A 12,888-nucleotide genomic window follows, 5' to 3' on the forward strand; every position below is an offset into this window, starting at 1 on the left:
AAAGTTTTCTGTCTAATATTTATTAAAGCCATTACCAAGCAACTAAAAATTGGCAGTTAAACTGCTGCCCACTGTACATCTCAGAAATAAGTAGGTTACACAGATAAAAGCTTACACTAACTTGCATGTTCATACATCACTTTAACTGCCAACAAAAGCTGAACGCAGTAGCTTAGTTTGCAGCAGGTTTTCTGAAAGCCATAAATGCTGCAAGCTTCATCACACTGCATGGCTCCGGTGGGCTGCCATGAACTAAGTTATTAAAAAAGATAAAAACTATAACTATGGCTTAAAGGAATCAAGATAAAATATATATATGTATATATATATATATATTTTTTTTTTAAAAGGTGATTCTGGGGCTTCCTTTGATCAAGGGGCACAGAATGTTTGAGTCATCATTATGCATCGTTTGTTACTCATCCTTGTTGTTGCTGGCTTCACTCAGTGGCTGCTTTTTTTTTAACTGACAGTGTCTTGAAACTGTGGAAATGCCATCAACAAACTTGGTCCTGTAGAGAACATTGGCGTTGTTAAACATTCCGTCCTTCAGGGACACCACAAGGAACTACAACAGAACAGAAAACGTGACGTAAATGCTGCTGTCCAAATAAAGATTAAAAAAAATAGGAAACACTTCAAAAAGAGGATTCCTTAGGTGTTAACTTACTAATGCTTCTTATGAATATATATTTTTTCCACTGAAAGCCTCATGGGACACGCTGGGTTAATACACACCATCATTTTTGGTGTTTATGAGTTAGGGCTGTGATCAAACCTCAGTGCTGGGTCTCCTCAGTCCAGGATGTCTGTAGCACCACAATAAAATATGACCTTTCTTGATCCATCAACCATTGGGAAAATGTCGCCGTGAATTTTTCTAATAATGCAGGATTATTCATGCCCTAAAGCAGCAACTCTGATTGCTTTACATTACCATTAGCAGCAGGTGTTCCTCTCTATCATAATTTGAAAAGGTCACATTTACCAACAAGTAAACATACGACTTTTCGTTCAGAGGAATATGTTCCTTCAGTTCTGTGGGTGGCAGCCCACAGTAATCCCAAGATCCTTTCCACAAGCACTCATACTATTTTACAACGTTTTTCATTTTAGACTGAAGAACTCTATCAAGAAAACAAAAATAAACAAACAAACTCCAGCACATGGGTTATTGGCTGTACACAGACCATCTTCCTTGTCAGTACCTGCTTTTTTTAGCCAGTGCAGCAACTGCTTATGTGAAGAGGTAATACTTAAAAGTTTCAGTTGCCAAACCATAAGCCAAATCCAGCTGAAAAGACTCAGAAATAAAATAGATCAGCAGCTGAGAATTCCCAGGAGTTGGCTGCCTCTGAAAATAACAAACCTGGATAGATAGTCACCGTAGTTTCGAGAGCGTACCTGGGATTGTTTGAAATGAGCATGAAGCATCTGTCCAATATTTTGGGTATGAGAAAGGTCAAGAGCGGCATCCACTTCATCCAAGATGTAAATTGGAGCAGGTTTGAAGAGAAGGATGGCTAAGATCAAGGACAAGGCCGCCAATGATCTAATACAAAGAACAAGGAAGTTATGTTTTATGCTCTTGGAGAGACTTCCACTTACTTATTACAATCATCTGGTAGTATTAAAATGCTCTCTGAGAAACAGATTCACGCTGAGTTTTGGGGAGAGAGAAACAATAATAGTCGCTGCCACAACTTCTCATTGAGAAATGTGAAGCCTTTTGCTAGAAACAGTAATTGTTAATTAATTATTTTATTGGCAGATCAGGTTGGCTGGGTTATGATCAATCTCTCTTCTAGAGGACATTTTTCCCTCTTCTACAGCAAGAGTTGCTCTAAGGAAAGCACTGGACTGAGACTGGTGAAGAAGGTCACCCAAGAAAGGATGAAGAAAAGGCAGGGGCATCTGATCTTTTTTGGGGGGGGGAGGGGCAGGGAGGGCTCATTTTTTACTGTTGAGGGATCTTGGGCTGCCTGGTCCTCTGAACTGAAGGACCATGACTCAGGGAACAGTTACATTCCATTTGTGGTGACTGAAATTGTAAGGGAGGGATTATATCAGCTCAGTGCTCTTAAGTCCATGGGCCAAGATTCCCCATGGCTCAATTCTAGGGCAAGTGCTGTTCGGCACTTACTTATATCAGTGATCTGAATGTAGGGGCAGAAGGCATCTCATCAAGTCTGCTGGTGATGACTGGCTCAGCATCAGCCAGTGATCTGCCTGACAGCCAGGAGGGCAAGCTGCATTGTAGGGTGTACAGCCAGCCACTAGATGTAGCGGTACTGTGGCCTCACTGCAAGGCACTGTGTGCATTTCTGGGCTGCATCATACAAAAGATCTGAGGGTTCTTGAATCTGTTTCAAAATGTTATAGTAGATGGGGTTACAGCAGGTTGGGAGTCATCCATAACAATCATTTGCCACTTCTCCCAGGTGTTCCTGCAAGTGCGGGCTGTTCCCTAGTCACTTCCCTACAGTACTATTCTACTACTTTCCCCCACTGACTGCAGCTCAAAGGCTGGAACACTCCATGTCAGCAGTACCTCAGTGCTACCTAGAGACTGCAGTTTTTCCATCATAAGTTTTTGTCACTTCTCTCTGTTACAAAATTCTGTTGTTATATGCTAAGCACTGCCTTCTTTGAAGTCAGGTTCCTCTTTGAGAGGAACTGAATTAATAGCTTTTTTAAATATGAAGCCAGGATGGAAGAAGTGACTGTGGAAGTCTGACTTGACTGTGGAAAAGATTACTTTCTTTTATACTACAGTTCTAAAGTATAATTGATGAGACATACCAACTACATCCACAACTGCAATGGAAAAAAGACAACAACAAAAAAACATCCACAGTTTACCAACCTTTGACCTCCACTAAGTTCTGTTAAGTTCTCCTTCCAGATGTCTCCTAAGCCAACCCTGAACTCCAGACCATCCAGGATATTTTGCTTTTTAGATGGAACCAACATAGCTTTGGCTCCTGGTAGAAGCATCGAGAAGATGGAACCAAAGTCTTTGTTCACCTAGAAGTGAACAGGAAAGGTATATGAGCACGATTTGAGTCAGAAGCACAGTTATAAAAACTTAGTGATGGGCAACACGATGCTCTAGGCTTCTTCATCAACTTAATTCAACGAATTCTCATGTCTTAAAGTTTAGAACATTTAGAAAGTGAGTATTTTATTTCAGCTATACTGAAAACAAAGTAAGCCTAGGAAAGTACATAGGACAATTTAAACAAAGTTAATTGGACAAAACAGTGATTCCTTTTGTTACCTAAAAGGAGCCTACAAGAAAGCTAGACAGGGAATCTTTATCAGGGAACAAAGTGATAAGAGTGATTTTGTTGTTGTTGCTGTTTTTAACTGAAAGAGGGGAGATTTAGATTGGACACGAGGAAGAAATTCTTTACAGCAAGGCTGGTGAGGCATTGGAACAGGTGGCCCAGAGAAGCTGTGAAGGCCTCCCCTCAGGAAGTGCTCAAGGCCAGGCTGGGTGGGGTTTTGAGCAACCTGATCTAGCAGTGCCCCTGCCCGCAGCAGGATGGTGTGAAATTAGATTATCTTTAAGGTCCATTCCAGCCCAAACCACTCTGTGATTCTGTGCAGTACAGTCTGTTTAAGAGGCAATGGCTTCTGCATGCCAGAAGCTTAACTTTTATTTTTGTGGGCACTAAAAGAAAATGGTAGCTCTGCAAATTTGAGTTTGTCTCCACAGTTCTCAGAGAATTCATGCCCTACCCTCAACAGTAGGCTTAAACAGAAGAAATGGAAGTTTCTGCTCTGTGCTTTAAATAATGGGCATAGGAGATCAGTTCTAGAAAGAGACAAGTTTTTTTCATACAAATATGCAAAACAATGAACTAAGGTGAGTTTGATCCTCAAGAAAAAATACATGCAGAAGTGCTAAAATTAGATTTCAAGCAACATACCTTTTCCCAAGCAATGTGTAAAGCTTTATTTTTCTTTCGGTCGAGCTCTTCAATAGTTGCAAGAATTTTTATCTTGTCATTCTCAACGATTCTCTTTTTCTTCATTAAGTCGTTATACTTTTGCAAGAAGAATGATTTCAGTGAACAAAGCACAAAACAGTGGGAGTGTAGTTAAGAAACAGCAAAATTAGTCACAAGATTGAAATCCAAAGCATTTGTTTAGCTGTATGCAGGATTTAAGTTTTAGGGTATTGTTTGCAAATTAAAGCATTGGAATTTTCAGCATTTGGCAAAGGTGAAAAATCAGCATTACTCCAGAAGTTGCACTTTGATTAAAACTTAATCATGCTTCATGATACTTATGAAGGCACATAGGAAGAACGGGACAATTCTAATTAAGAACCAGTATTAGAAACATTAGGTCAAGTGAATCAGTCCTGAGACAAAACTGGAACACCATCAGGAAACACACAAATATAAGACAACCCTAGAACACCTTCAGGCTATCTTGCTTCTTTTTCTTGATCTGCAGCCTTTGACAAAGTATGTGATACTTAGGTACTCTAACAGATACAAACCCTGCCCAGTGCTACTGCTGCCAGCTTAGCAAGGGCTGTGCTAGGAGTGATGAAATTATTAGTAGCTTACAAGTCAAAGTTACGTATAACTTAGTTTACTAGCACACAGTAAGTAGCTCAAAATATAAAACTAATATGATCTAACAAAAAGCTGCTATATCATGAAGATTATATTTCATTTTTGGTGTATTTAGAAACAGAATATATGAAAATACATAAAGTCACATTACAAACACAATATACTCAAGCTGCTCAATTTCTAAAAGTTAAAGTTTGGAATGCTTACCCTCTCCTCTGCCTCAGAAAGCAAATTCATAGCTCTCATGTTCAAGGACTTCTCCAGCTTCTCTTTTTTTGTCAGCAGTTTCTGCAGCTTCTGACCTGTTTCCTTAGGATTGTTGGCTTCAAAGTCGTAAGTTGTGTCTGCCTGGCCAAAAAGCTCTTTTTCTGAAGCTATCCACTTATACTCTTTCAGCAGTTTGTCCAACTGTACACAAGAAGACATGCTTATGCTTTAGTTTATTTTTTAAATTCTGAATGAAAACAGAACAAAAAAACCCAACCCACTGCCGTCCTAAAATTGCTCTAAAGCATCAATTATTTCACTCCAGTGCAAATAATGGATCCTTTCACCATCCTTTGTGCTATTTCCAAGACCACAGAGGGACCAAGATTTTGGGGAAACTTTCATGTACACTCTTCCATGTTATCTGAAACATATTTTTCTGTATCTGGACTAAGCCACTGTCACTGAGTATGTGGATTAGATTCTTTAATTGGTTACCCAGTTTATCCATAACATCAGAATGTTTTTGGTTTTTTTCCCATTGATCACCTTCTTTGAAATAGTTTCTATGAATCCATAACGATATGTTACAGTTTATAGTTTCCACTCTTCCTTTTTCACATAAAGAGTTACAAATAAAATAGTGCTTATTATTAAAAAAAAAAAAAAAAAGGCCATTTCCTTTGCACAGAGCGAAGGAAATGATGATTTGGCCACAAGATGCAAAGAAAAGCACAATTATGAAGTACCGTGGAAGAAGCATCAGCAGTCTCTTGTTGATACTTGTTGATGTCATGTTCTAATGCATTAATGCTGAGCTGCAATTCATTATTTTGCTCTCTGTATTTCTCTATCTTTGCAGATTTGGCTTTAATATCTTTAGTTCGTTCTGCCATTAATCCCTTTTCACTGGACAGCTCATTCTCTGCGTTCTTTAGAGATTCCTGTTAAGAAAAATCAGACAGCTAGTAACTTCTTACAAAAGCAGATGTTACGTAGTTGTTAGGAGGACACAGCAAAGTAGCAGAAAAAATTAACACATGGTTATAAAGCCAAAAAATAATAATAATAAAAAAACCCAACTCCTGCTAAGGCTAAACATAATTTAGCACTGCCAAGAAAATCCAAATAGCAAAAAAAAAAAAAAAAAAAAAAAAACCCACACAATACAACTTAAGTTTTAAGGGATTCACATTAACATCAAAACTGATAATAAAATAAAGTATTCCCTTTTACCCTTGTCTTCACTGCCTCAGCTTCCAAAGCACTGACTTGCTCCTTTAAGGATGCGATTGCTTGTTGTGCTGCCTCACTCTGTTGCTTATATGAGGCTTGTTCTTGTTTCAGCTGTTCAAGTTCCAGAACTAATGCTTCAACTTCCTAGAAAGATGTTTTAAGATTTATTAAAGTTCTACTTCAGTGGAAAGAATTTACATTTAATTTGATAGGGTAAATACTGTAGAAGATAATACAATACTTGCTCTTCTGTTCAACAGAGCACCACCACAAAAGCATCAGAAATTCCTACGTCAGTAACTACAAAGTAATATATCTAAGTTCTGAAGTTGACAGGATTGAAACTTCAGAAGAATAAAACTGACTTCTAGAAACACTTGTAGCACTGAGAAAATAGCAATAAATGTGAGATTTACTTGCTGCTTTTCTTTCATTTTTCTGCTTGAATCGTCTGCTTTCTTCTTGGCGCTATTTAGTTTCTGCTGGGCATTTTTTATTTCCTTCCCACGTTCTGCTTCTGCATTTTTCATTTTATTCTCCAATGCCTTGTATTCTTCTTCAGCTTTCCGTTGGCTCTCTTCAGTTTTCTTCAATGTCTCTTCACACTCCGCTGAATCAAAAGTACAGTACTAAGATTGAACAGTGCTCTTATCCTTAAGCTTACATCTTGGCCTCTCTTTGAAATAAGGGTCAGCCTCTACTACTACTACTACTACTATTACTACTACTACTACTACTACAACAAAAGAAAACAAAACAAAAAACTGGTTGCTTTTTGCCAGTTAATAAAGTCAGCTATTTCAGTAATTCCTGAGACACTGTTACCAGTTATTTGTAGGGCACCAAACAGAAAACCAATCATTAAAATTAACAACAACAACAAGAAAAGGCAGATAGATGTCTAACCTTTGGAACAAGAACTAATCCATGAAACAGCTACCTAGTCAGATACAACTTCATCCTTCATATACAATATACAAGCATTGTTATTTCAGTCCATTCTTTTCTTTTGCTGTTTTCCTTACCACTGCACTTGATTCCTTTTACACTTTTCCTTAGTTACATAAATAGTACTTATCTCTACTGTTTTATCATTCAGATTATTTATATTGCTAACCTACAATGTCTCCTGAAACAGATGGCTTGGAAAAAAAAACCCACACAAATATAGGATTAAATTTATTTTAAAATGTTGTTACAAAACCATTCTTCCTTTTACTCTGAAGTACGTATGTGGAATCCTTAACAAGGACAAAGCCTTTAGAAGGGCATGAAAAACCTTATCTGAGCCCCACACCTGTGTTTGCCAGCTATGATTCTATGATATACTCCAAAATATAAAGCAAATGTTTTCAAAGCTATTTTTTCCCTTGGCTGTTTGCTTCTCAACTGCCAAATATCTTTCTCTGCAATTAACTTTTAACTGCAAGAAAAAAAACACCTTCGTCTCACCAATAGTTTTCTTCAGAGCAAGCAGGTCTTCCTGTTGTTTGTGATAAGCGCTTTGCTGAATCTTAGTTTGTAGTAGCTCTGCCTCTTCAGACTTCATCTCCCACTGCTGCTTCAGATGCTGGTACCTTTGAAGGCAGTAATGATATATGCTGATATAATGAGGGGGACCCAGCATTTCAATTTCAAGTTGAAATAAGAAGATACAGAAATGCTTATATTCCCATTCCAAAGTGACAATTATAAGTAACAACAATGACAACTATAAAACAAATAATCTTACATTTTATAGAAGACTAATAAAGCTTTACAAAAATACAGGTATGTAAATACGTAAATTCAAATACGTTTAAAAGTAATTGTGAAGTCTGTAGATAAGTAACTTATACTTTTAACCCATTGTTATAAAGCCCTGATAATATATACTAAAAACAAGTGCAACACAGAGCTTGGAAACAAATCAGAGCTCATGTTTTTCCAGCCAGTAAAATAAGAAAATCGCTGAGCAACAACAACAAGCAAATCTCATTTCTTCCTTTTGGTCATATTTTTGGAAATCTGTTATGACTTTAAAACAATCTGAAAGATAATTTCAGCTGGCGGATACCATACTGCCCAACACTACCTTCTCATGGGATTTATATTTCTTTTAAATTCTGTTTTTAAAAACACAACCAGTAAGAAGGAATAGCTGAAAATTCAAACATACCTTTAAGATTATTTAACTTAAATTCTTACAGCGGTATCACTTGAATATTTATTCTCCTTTAGCATCTCTACCTTTCCTTGGCAGAACAATCACAAACTGAAATTCTTGATGGGTATTAGAAAATAAGGGAAATAAACAGGAAGAGATGGAAATCGTGGTGCAATTAGAAAACTATGACCTAACATCTGTCAGACAAAGACAATTGGAATACTGTGACTGCAGTCTACTAGCTTTTTAGGAGGGACAAGTAGGACAAAAGTTGCCCTCCTCGTTAAGAAGTGGAGTGACTGTTATGAGCTATCTAAGCTCATACCCATATCCATGACCAGGTTGAGAGCTTGTGGGTTAAAATTAAAGAGCAGACCAGTAAGGGACAACTGGTGATTAGGGTCTGCTACAACCCTCTGATAGGGGAGCCTGTTGACGAAGCCTTCCTGCTTCAGCCACAAGAGGTGTTGTGCTCCCAGGCTGTTATCTTGGTGGGGATCTCAACCATCCAGATATCTGCTGGGAAAGAAATACAGTGGACTGCAAACAACCCAGGAGATTCCTCAAATCCATTGAGAATAACCTCCCAGTTAAGGTATTGGATAGACCAACCAGAGGTAAAGTTACTCAACCTGGTGTTCATCAACACAGAGGAGCTCACTAAAGAGGTTAAGATCAGAGCCAGTCTAGGCTGTACTGACCATCGCTAGACAAGTCCGTGATGTAGGTGAGTGGTGAGCAAGCTAAATCTGTCCAGTGTAAGAGCAAAGCAAGATAGAGACCACCTCATGACTGAATACTGTGTCTAGGCCTGGGCCCCCCAGTGCAAGGACATGGAGCTCTTGGAACGGGCCCACAGGAGGGCCACTAAGATGATCAGAGGGCTGGAGCACCTCTCCTGTGAGGAAAGATTGAGGGAACTGGTCTTATTAAGCTTGGAGAAGAGAAGGCTCCAGAGAGACCTCATTGTGGCCTTCCAATACTTGAAAAGGGAGCATATGAACAGGAAGGGCAATGGCTGTTTACATTGGTTGATGGTGACAGGACAGGAGGGAAGGGTTTTAAACTGAGACAGGGGAGGTTTAGGTTGGATATTAGGAGGAAGTTTTTCACTCAGAGTGGTGATGCACTGGAACAGGTTGCCCAAGGAGGTTGTGGATGCCCCATCCCTGGAGGCATTCAAGACCAGGCTTGATGTGACTCTGGGCAGCCTGGTTGGCGACCCTGCACACAACAGGGGATTCGAAACTAGATGATCATTGTGGTCCCTTTCAACCCAGGCCATTTTATATGATTCTATGATTCACGACATTAAATGTGTACAAGTTTAGGGTGCCAATCAACATCCCAGGGTCCTGAAGGAGCTGGCTGATGTGGTCGCCAAGCTGCTCTCCATCATTTTTGAAAAAATCATGGTTGTGATGCAAGATTCCTGGTGACTGGAAAAAGGGAAACATCATTCCCATGTTTAAGAAAGGTAGAAAGAAAGGCCTAGGGAGCTACATGCATAAACCACATGTCTGTACGTGTGAGAACATGGAACAGATCCTCCTGCAAGAGATGTAAAGGCAGATGCAGGGTGAGGTGATGTGAAACAGCCAACATGGCTTTACCAAGAATAGATCATGCCTGACCAAACTGGCAGCCTTCTATGATCAAATGATGGCATCAACAGACAAAAAAAGGCAACAGATGTCATCTACCTGGACTTTTGCAAGGCCTTTGATATGGCTCTGGACCACAACCTTATCTCTAAACTAGAGAGAGACAGATGTGAAGGTGAGACTATTCCATGGATAAACAATTGGGTGGATGGTCACAACCAGAAAGATGTGGTCAGTGGCTCTTTGTCAGTATGGAGGGTGGGCACAAGTGTTATCCTGTAGCAGACTGTTTTGAGACTGGTGCTTTTCAACATATTTATGAATGACATAGTGGAATTGAGTACACCCTCAGCAAGTTTGCTTGTAACACCAAGCTCAGGAGTGCAGTAGACAATAGAAGGGATGCCATACAGTGTGACCTGGACATGCTTGAAAATGCAGCAGTCACAACAGAGGAAATATTTTAGATAGAGGAATCATTATTTTCTAAATATTTAATTCTCATTAGGCCCTATCCTTCCCCCAGAAAGTTCATTTATATGAGATGTCTTTATAGTGTGTATGGGAACTGTTGAGTCCCGGCCTGAACCACTGATTGAGCACCTGGGGAAAAGACCTGGTCAGCCCTGGGAGCACAGGTAAAGGCGATTCACCTGCGGGACTGGAAGAGGTGGAGCCTGGCTGCACCTCTCTTAGACCTCATTGAAGGGCTGACTGCCACTAGGGAAGGATCTCTTTCTGGAGATCCTTCCTTGGTGAAGTTTTCCCCTGTAAACCTAGAATCTTCTGATACAGGTGATCTTCTTCCCTTCCTTTATAGCACCTTTCTACCATGAAGATCCTTCTGTCATCGCTCCTTTGTTGTATGTCTTTCCCATCGTATTGATCTGTCCAACTGCTACATAATGACATAAGAGAAATAACAGACATCTTTACATGCAAACCTTACTTTTCAGCCATATTCTTCAAGTTTGCTAGCTCTTTCTCTGTAGCTTCAAGCTGAGACGTCTTTATTTTGAGTTCATCTTCAGCATCTCTCATTGTTTTAAGTTTAGACAATATAGGTGTAACATGTGAGCTTGCACCTGTTCAGAGAAAAAAAGAGCAAAGTTAAATCTAATTAGAATTAGATTCAACTCTGGAAAATGGTGAATTGCAAGTGTTGGCTACGATGCAGGTTTAGTTCATGATTTGTTCTCATTGCAAAACAGAAAAACAGCTAAGCAATCATTCTCAATGGAGAGACTACAAATTAATTTTGTGAGATCAACCGATTTCACATAACATCATGTATTAATTTACCTCAAATTAACTATGAAATACCCCCAAAAAATGCTTGAATTCAAAGCATTCTTTTCAACCTCTTCCAAGAGGATACAACAGCCAAATAAGGTTTAAGTATCTAATATATAAACTATATTATACCAATATTTTATCGTTTTTTTCCTAGTCTAATCGTAGTCTTACTTCAGTGTACAACCACCAAATCTTTTCTCAAAGATGATGTTATCTCAAGTACCAGCTTAAACAAAAATGCTTCTTTCCATTTTTAAAAACATGCAGAGTAGTAAACATATCAACAAAAGCAATTATTATATGAATAAAAAACAGTAATTACCTCCACTAAGGGTTCCCTGGGGGTCAAATATATCTCCTTGAAGTGTAACAGTTTTTCTCATTATTCTTTTGTCAAAGGTCACTTTCTTAGCATTATCCATGCTGCTACAGACCAGTGTTGTCCCAAAGACATATTCCATTGCCTTCTGTAGTTCAGAATTATAGTCAATAAGAGAAATGGCTATATGCACTTCACGATGACCAATCTAGAAATAAAGTGAAATACAATTAGTGTGCCTTAAGTTACAATAATCTTATCTCAATAAAAATAATTTTTAAAGTCATCATTGCATTTTGAAACATAATTTCAGTTAAAAGCAAGACAATTAAAATCCATCTGAATATTGGATAGTTCAAGGATAGACAGAGAAAAAATTAAGAAACTCTCAAACCCTACAGAAATAGTATGGCTGTTACATTATGCTAAAAAAAAATTAACAAGAAAAAAAAAGGCACACAATAAAAATATAGTATTTATTTACATACCAGGTTTTTGGCCAGTGAGATAATTTCATGTCCAATACACTTGGCTGAAATTTTGCTTAGTGGAATGATGGTGTATCGATGCTTTAGTTGACCCTTTTCTAAAATCTTTTTGCCAGTAGCCTAGAATGAGAAAAGCTACCTTTCAGAGCATATCTGAATATTAAGACAATATCATCCATCCATTCCAATACCATCATTTCATCAACAGTACCTATGTATGACACTTCTAACTTAAATTAAGTAGGTACCTGGGATCAAATTACCTCTTAGGCATCAAGTCACATGCTTGCTTAGTGATACACATACCTCTGTGTCCACAACAATGTTATAGAGTTTTCCCCCAGCCACTGCTTCTAGAGCTTTTGATGTGGATATGTCTTTCACGGTGATAAGAGTTACAACAAGGCCTTTCACACAGTTGGGGTTCCAATTTTTTTCTGGATTTCTTAGAAAAACAAAATCAGTTATGATAACCACATGTTTGGTTCTCTTCCTGACATCTTCAAAAACTACATTAGAAACTACTATTGTTTACAATGGTAGAAGAATCTCCAATTCTATTAGACCAAATAAACAGGAAATTACTAGTTTAACTACTTAACAGCACGAGACTTCCCAGTAAAAATCAGTTACAATAAAAGAATGTCCTTCCTGACTTTAGTATGATTTGTTCACACAGTTCTCAGATTACAGTCTGGGTCCTCTTATTAGCACAGCTACAGGAATATGCTCAGGTTAATTTTACATAAGAAAACAAATCTGAGGATCTATATATTTGGTGGAGACAGACACAACATTGACTTCCACAGAGCAAGTTAATTCACAGACCTCAGACAGGACTGAAAATTAATAACATCTCTGAAGGTTAGACTGTTGGATTATTATGGTTTCTGTTACTGAACTTGACTTACTTGCAGCACCATGTTACAAAGCTTCTAAATTCACATTATATTGATAAGGTTGTATTTTAGGAATGATTGTATCCTCTTCACTGCTGCCT

At 38.4% G+C, this 12,888-nt stretch overlaps 1 protein-coding gene across 5 annotated transcripts in view; it reads right to left on the reverse strand.

The window, feature by feature from the left end:
- The window catches only part of SMC2 (structural maintenance of chromosomes 2), a 24,162-nt gene continuing 11,274 nt past the window's right edge, over positions 1-12,888 (reverse strand). For all 5 annotated transcript variants that reach the window (XM_040655441.2, NM_205230.2, XM_040655443.2 and 2 more), the window contains exons 13-25: positions 12,195-12,333; positions 11,889-12,008; positions 11,404-11,608; positions 10,735-10,870; positions 7,488-7,612; positions 6,452-6,645; positions 6,036-6,179; positions 5,549-5,743; positions 4,800-5,000; positions 3,936-4,052; positions 2,867-3,027; positions 1,405-1,552; positions 1-568 (exon numbers count right to left, since the gene is read on the reverse strand). In XM_040655441.2, coding sequence (XP_040511375.1) covers positions 416-568; positions 1,405-1,552; positions 2,867-3,027; positions 3,936-4,052; positions 4,800-5,000; positions 5,549-5,743; positions 6,036-6,179; positions 6,452-6,645; positions 7,488-7,612; positions 10,735-10,870; positions 11,404-11,608; positions 11,889-12,008; positions 12,195-12,333 — 2,038 coding nt within the window. In that variant the 3' untranslated portion in view covers positions 1-415. The remainder of the gene's footprint in view (positions 569-1,404; positions 1,553-2,866; positions 3,028-3,935; positions 4,053-4,799; positions 5,001-5,548; positions 5,744-6,035; positions 6,180-6,451; positions 6,646-7,487; positions 7,613-10,734; positions 10,871-11,403; positions 11,609-11,888; positions 12,009-12,194; positions 12,334-12,888) is intronic.

This window comes from Gallus gallus, chromosome Z, assembly GCF_016699485.2.
Source record: "Gallus gallus isolate bGalGal1 chromosome Z, bGalGal1.mat.broiler.GRCg7b, whole genome shotgun sequence".
In the NCBI taxonomy this organism is placed as follows: domain Eukaryota; kingdom Metazoa; phylum Chordata; class Aves; order Galliformes; family Phasianidae; genus Gallus; species Gallus gallus.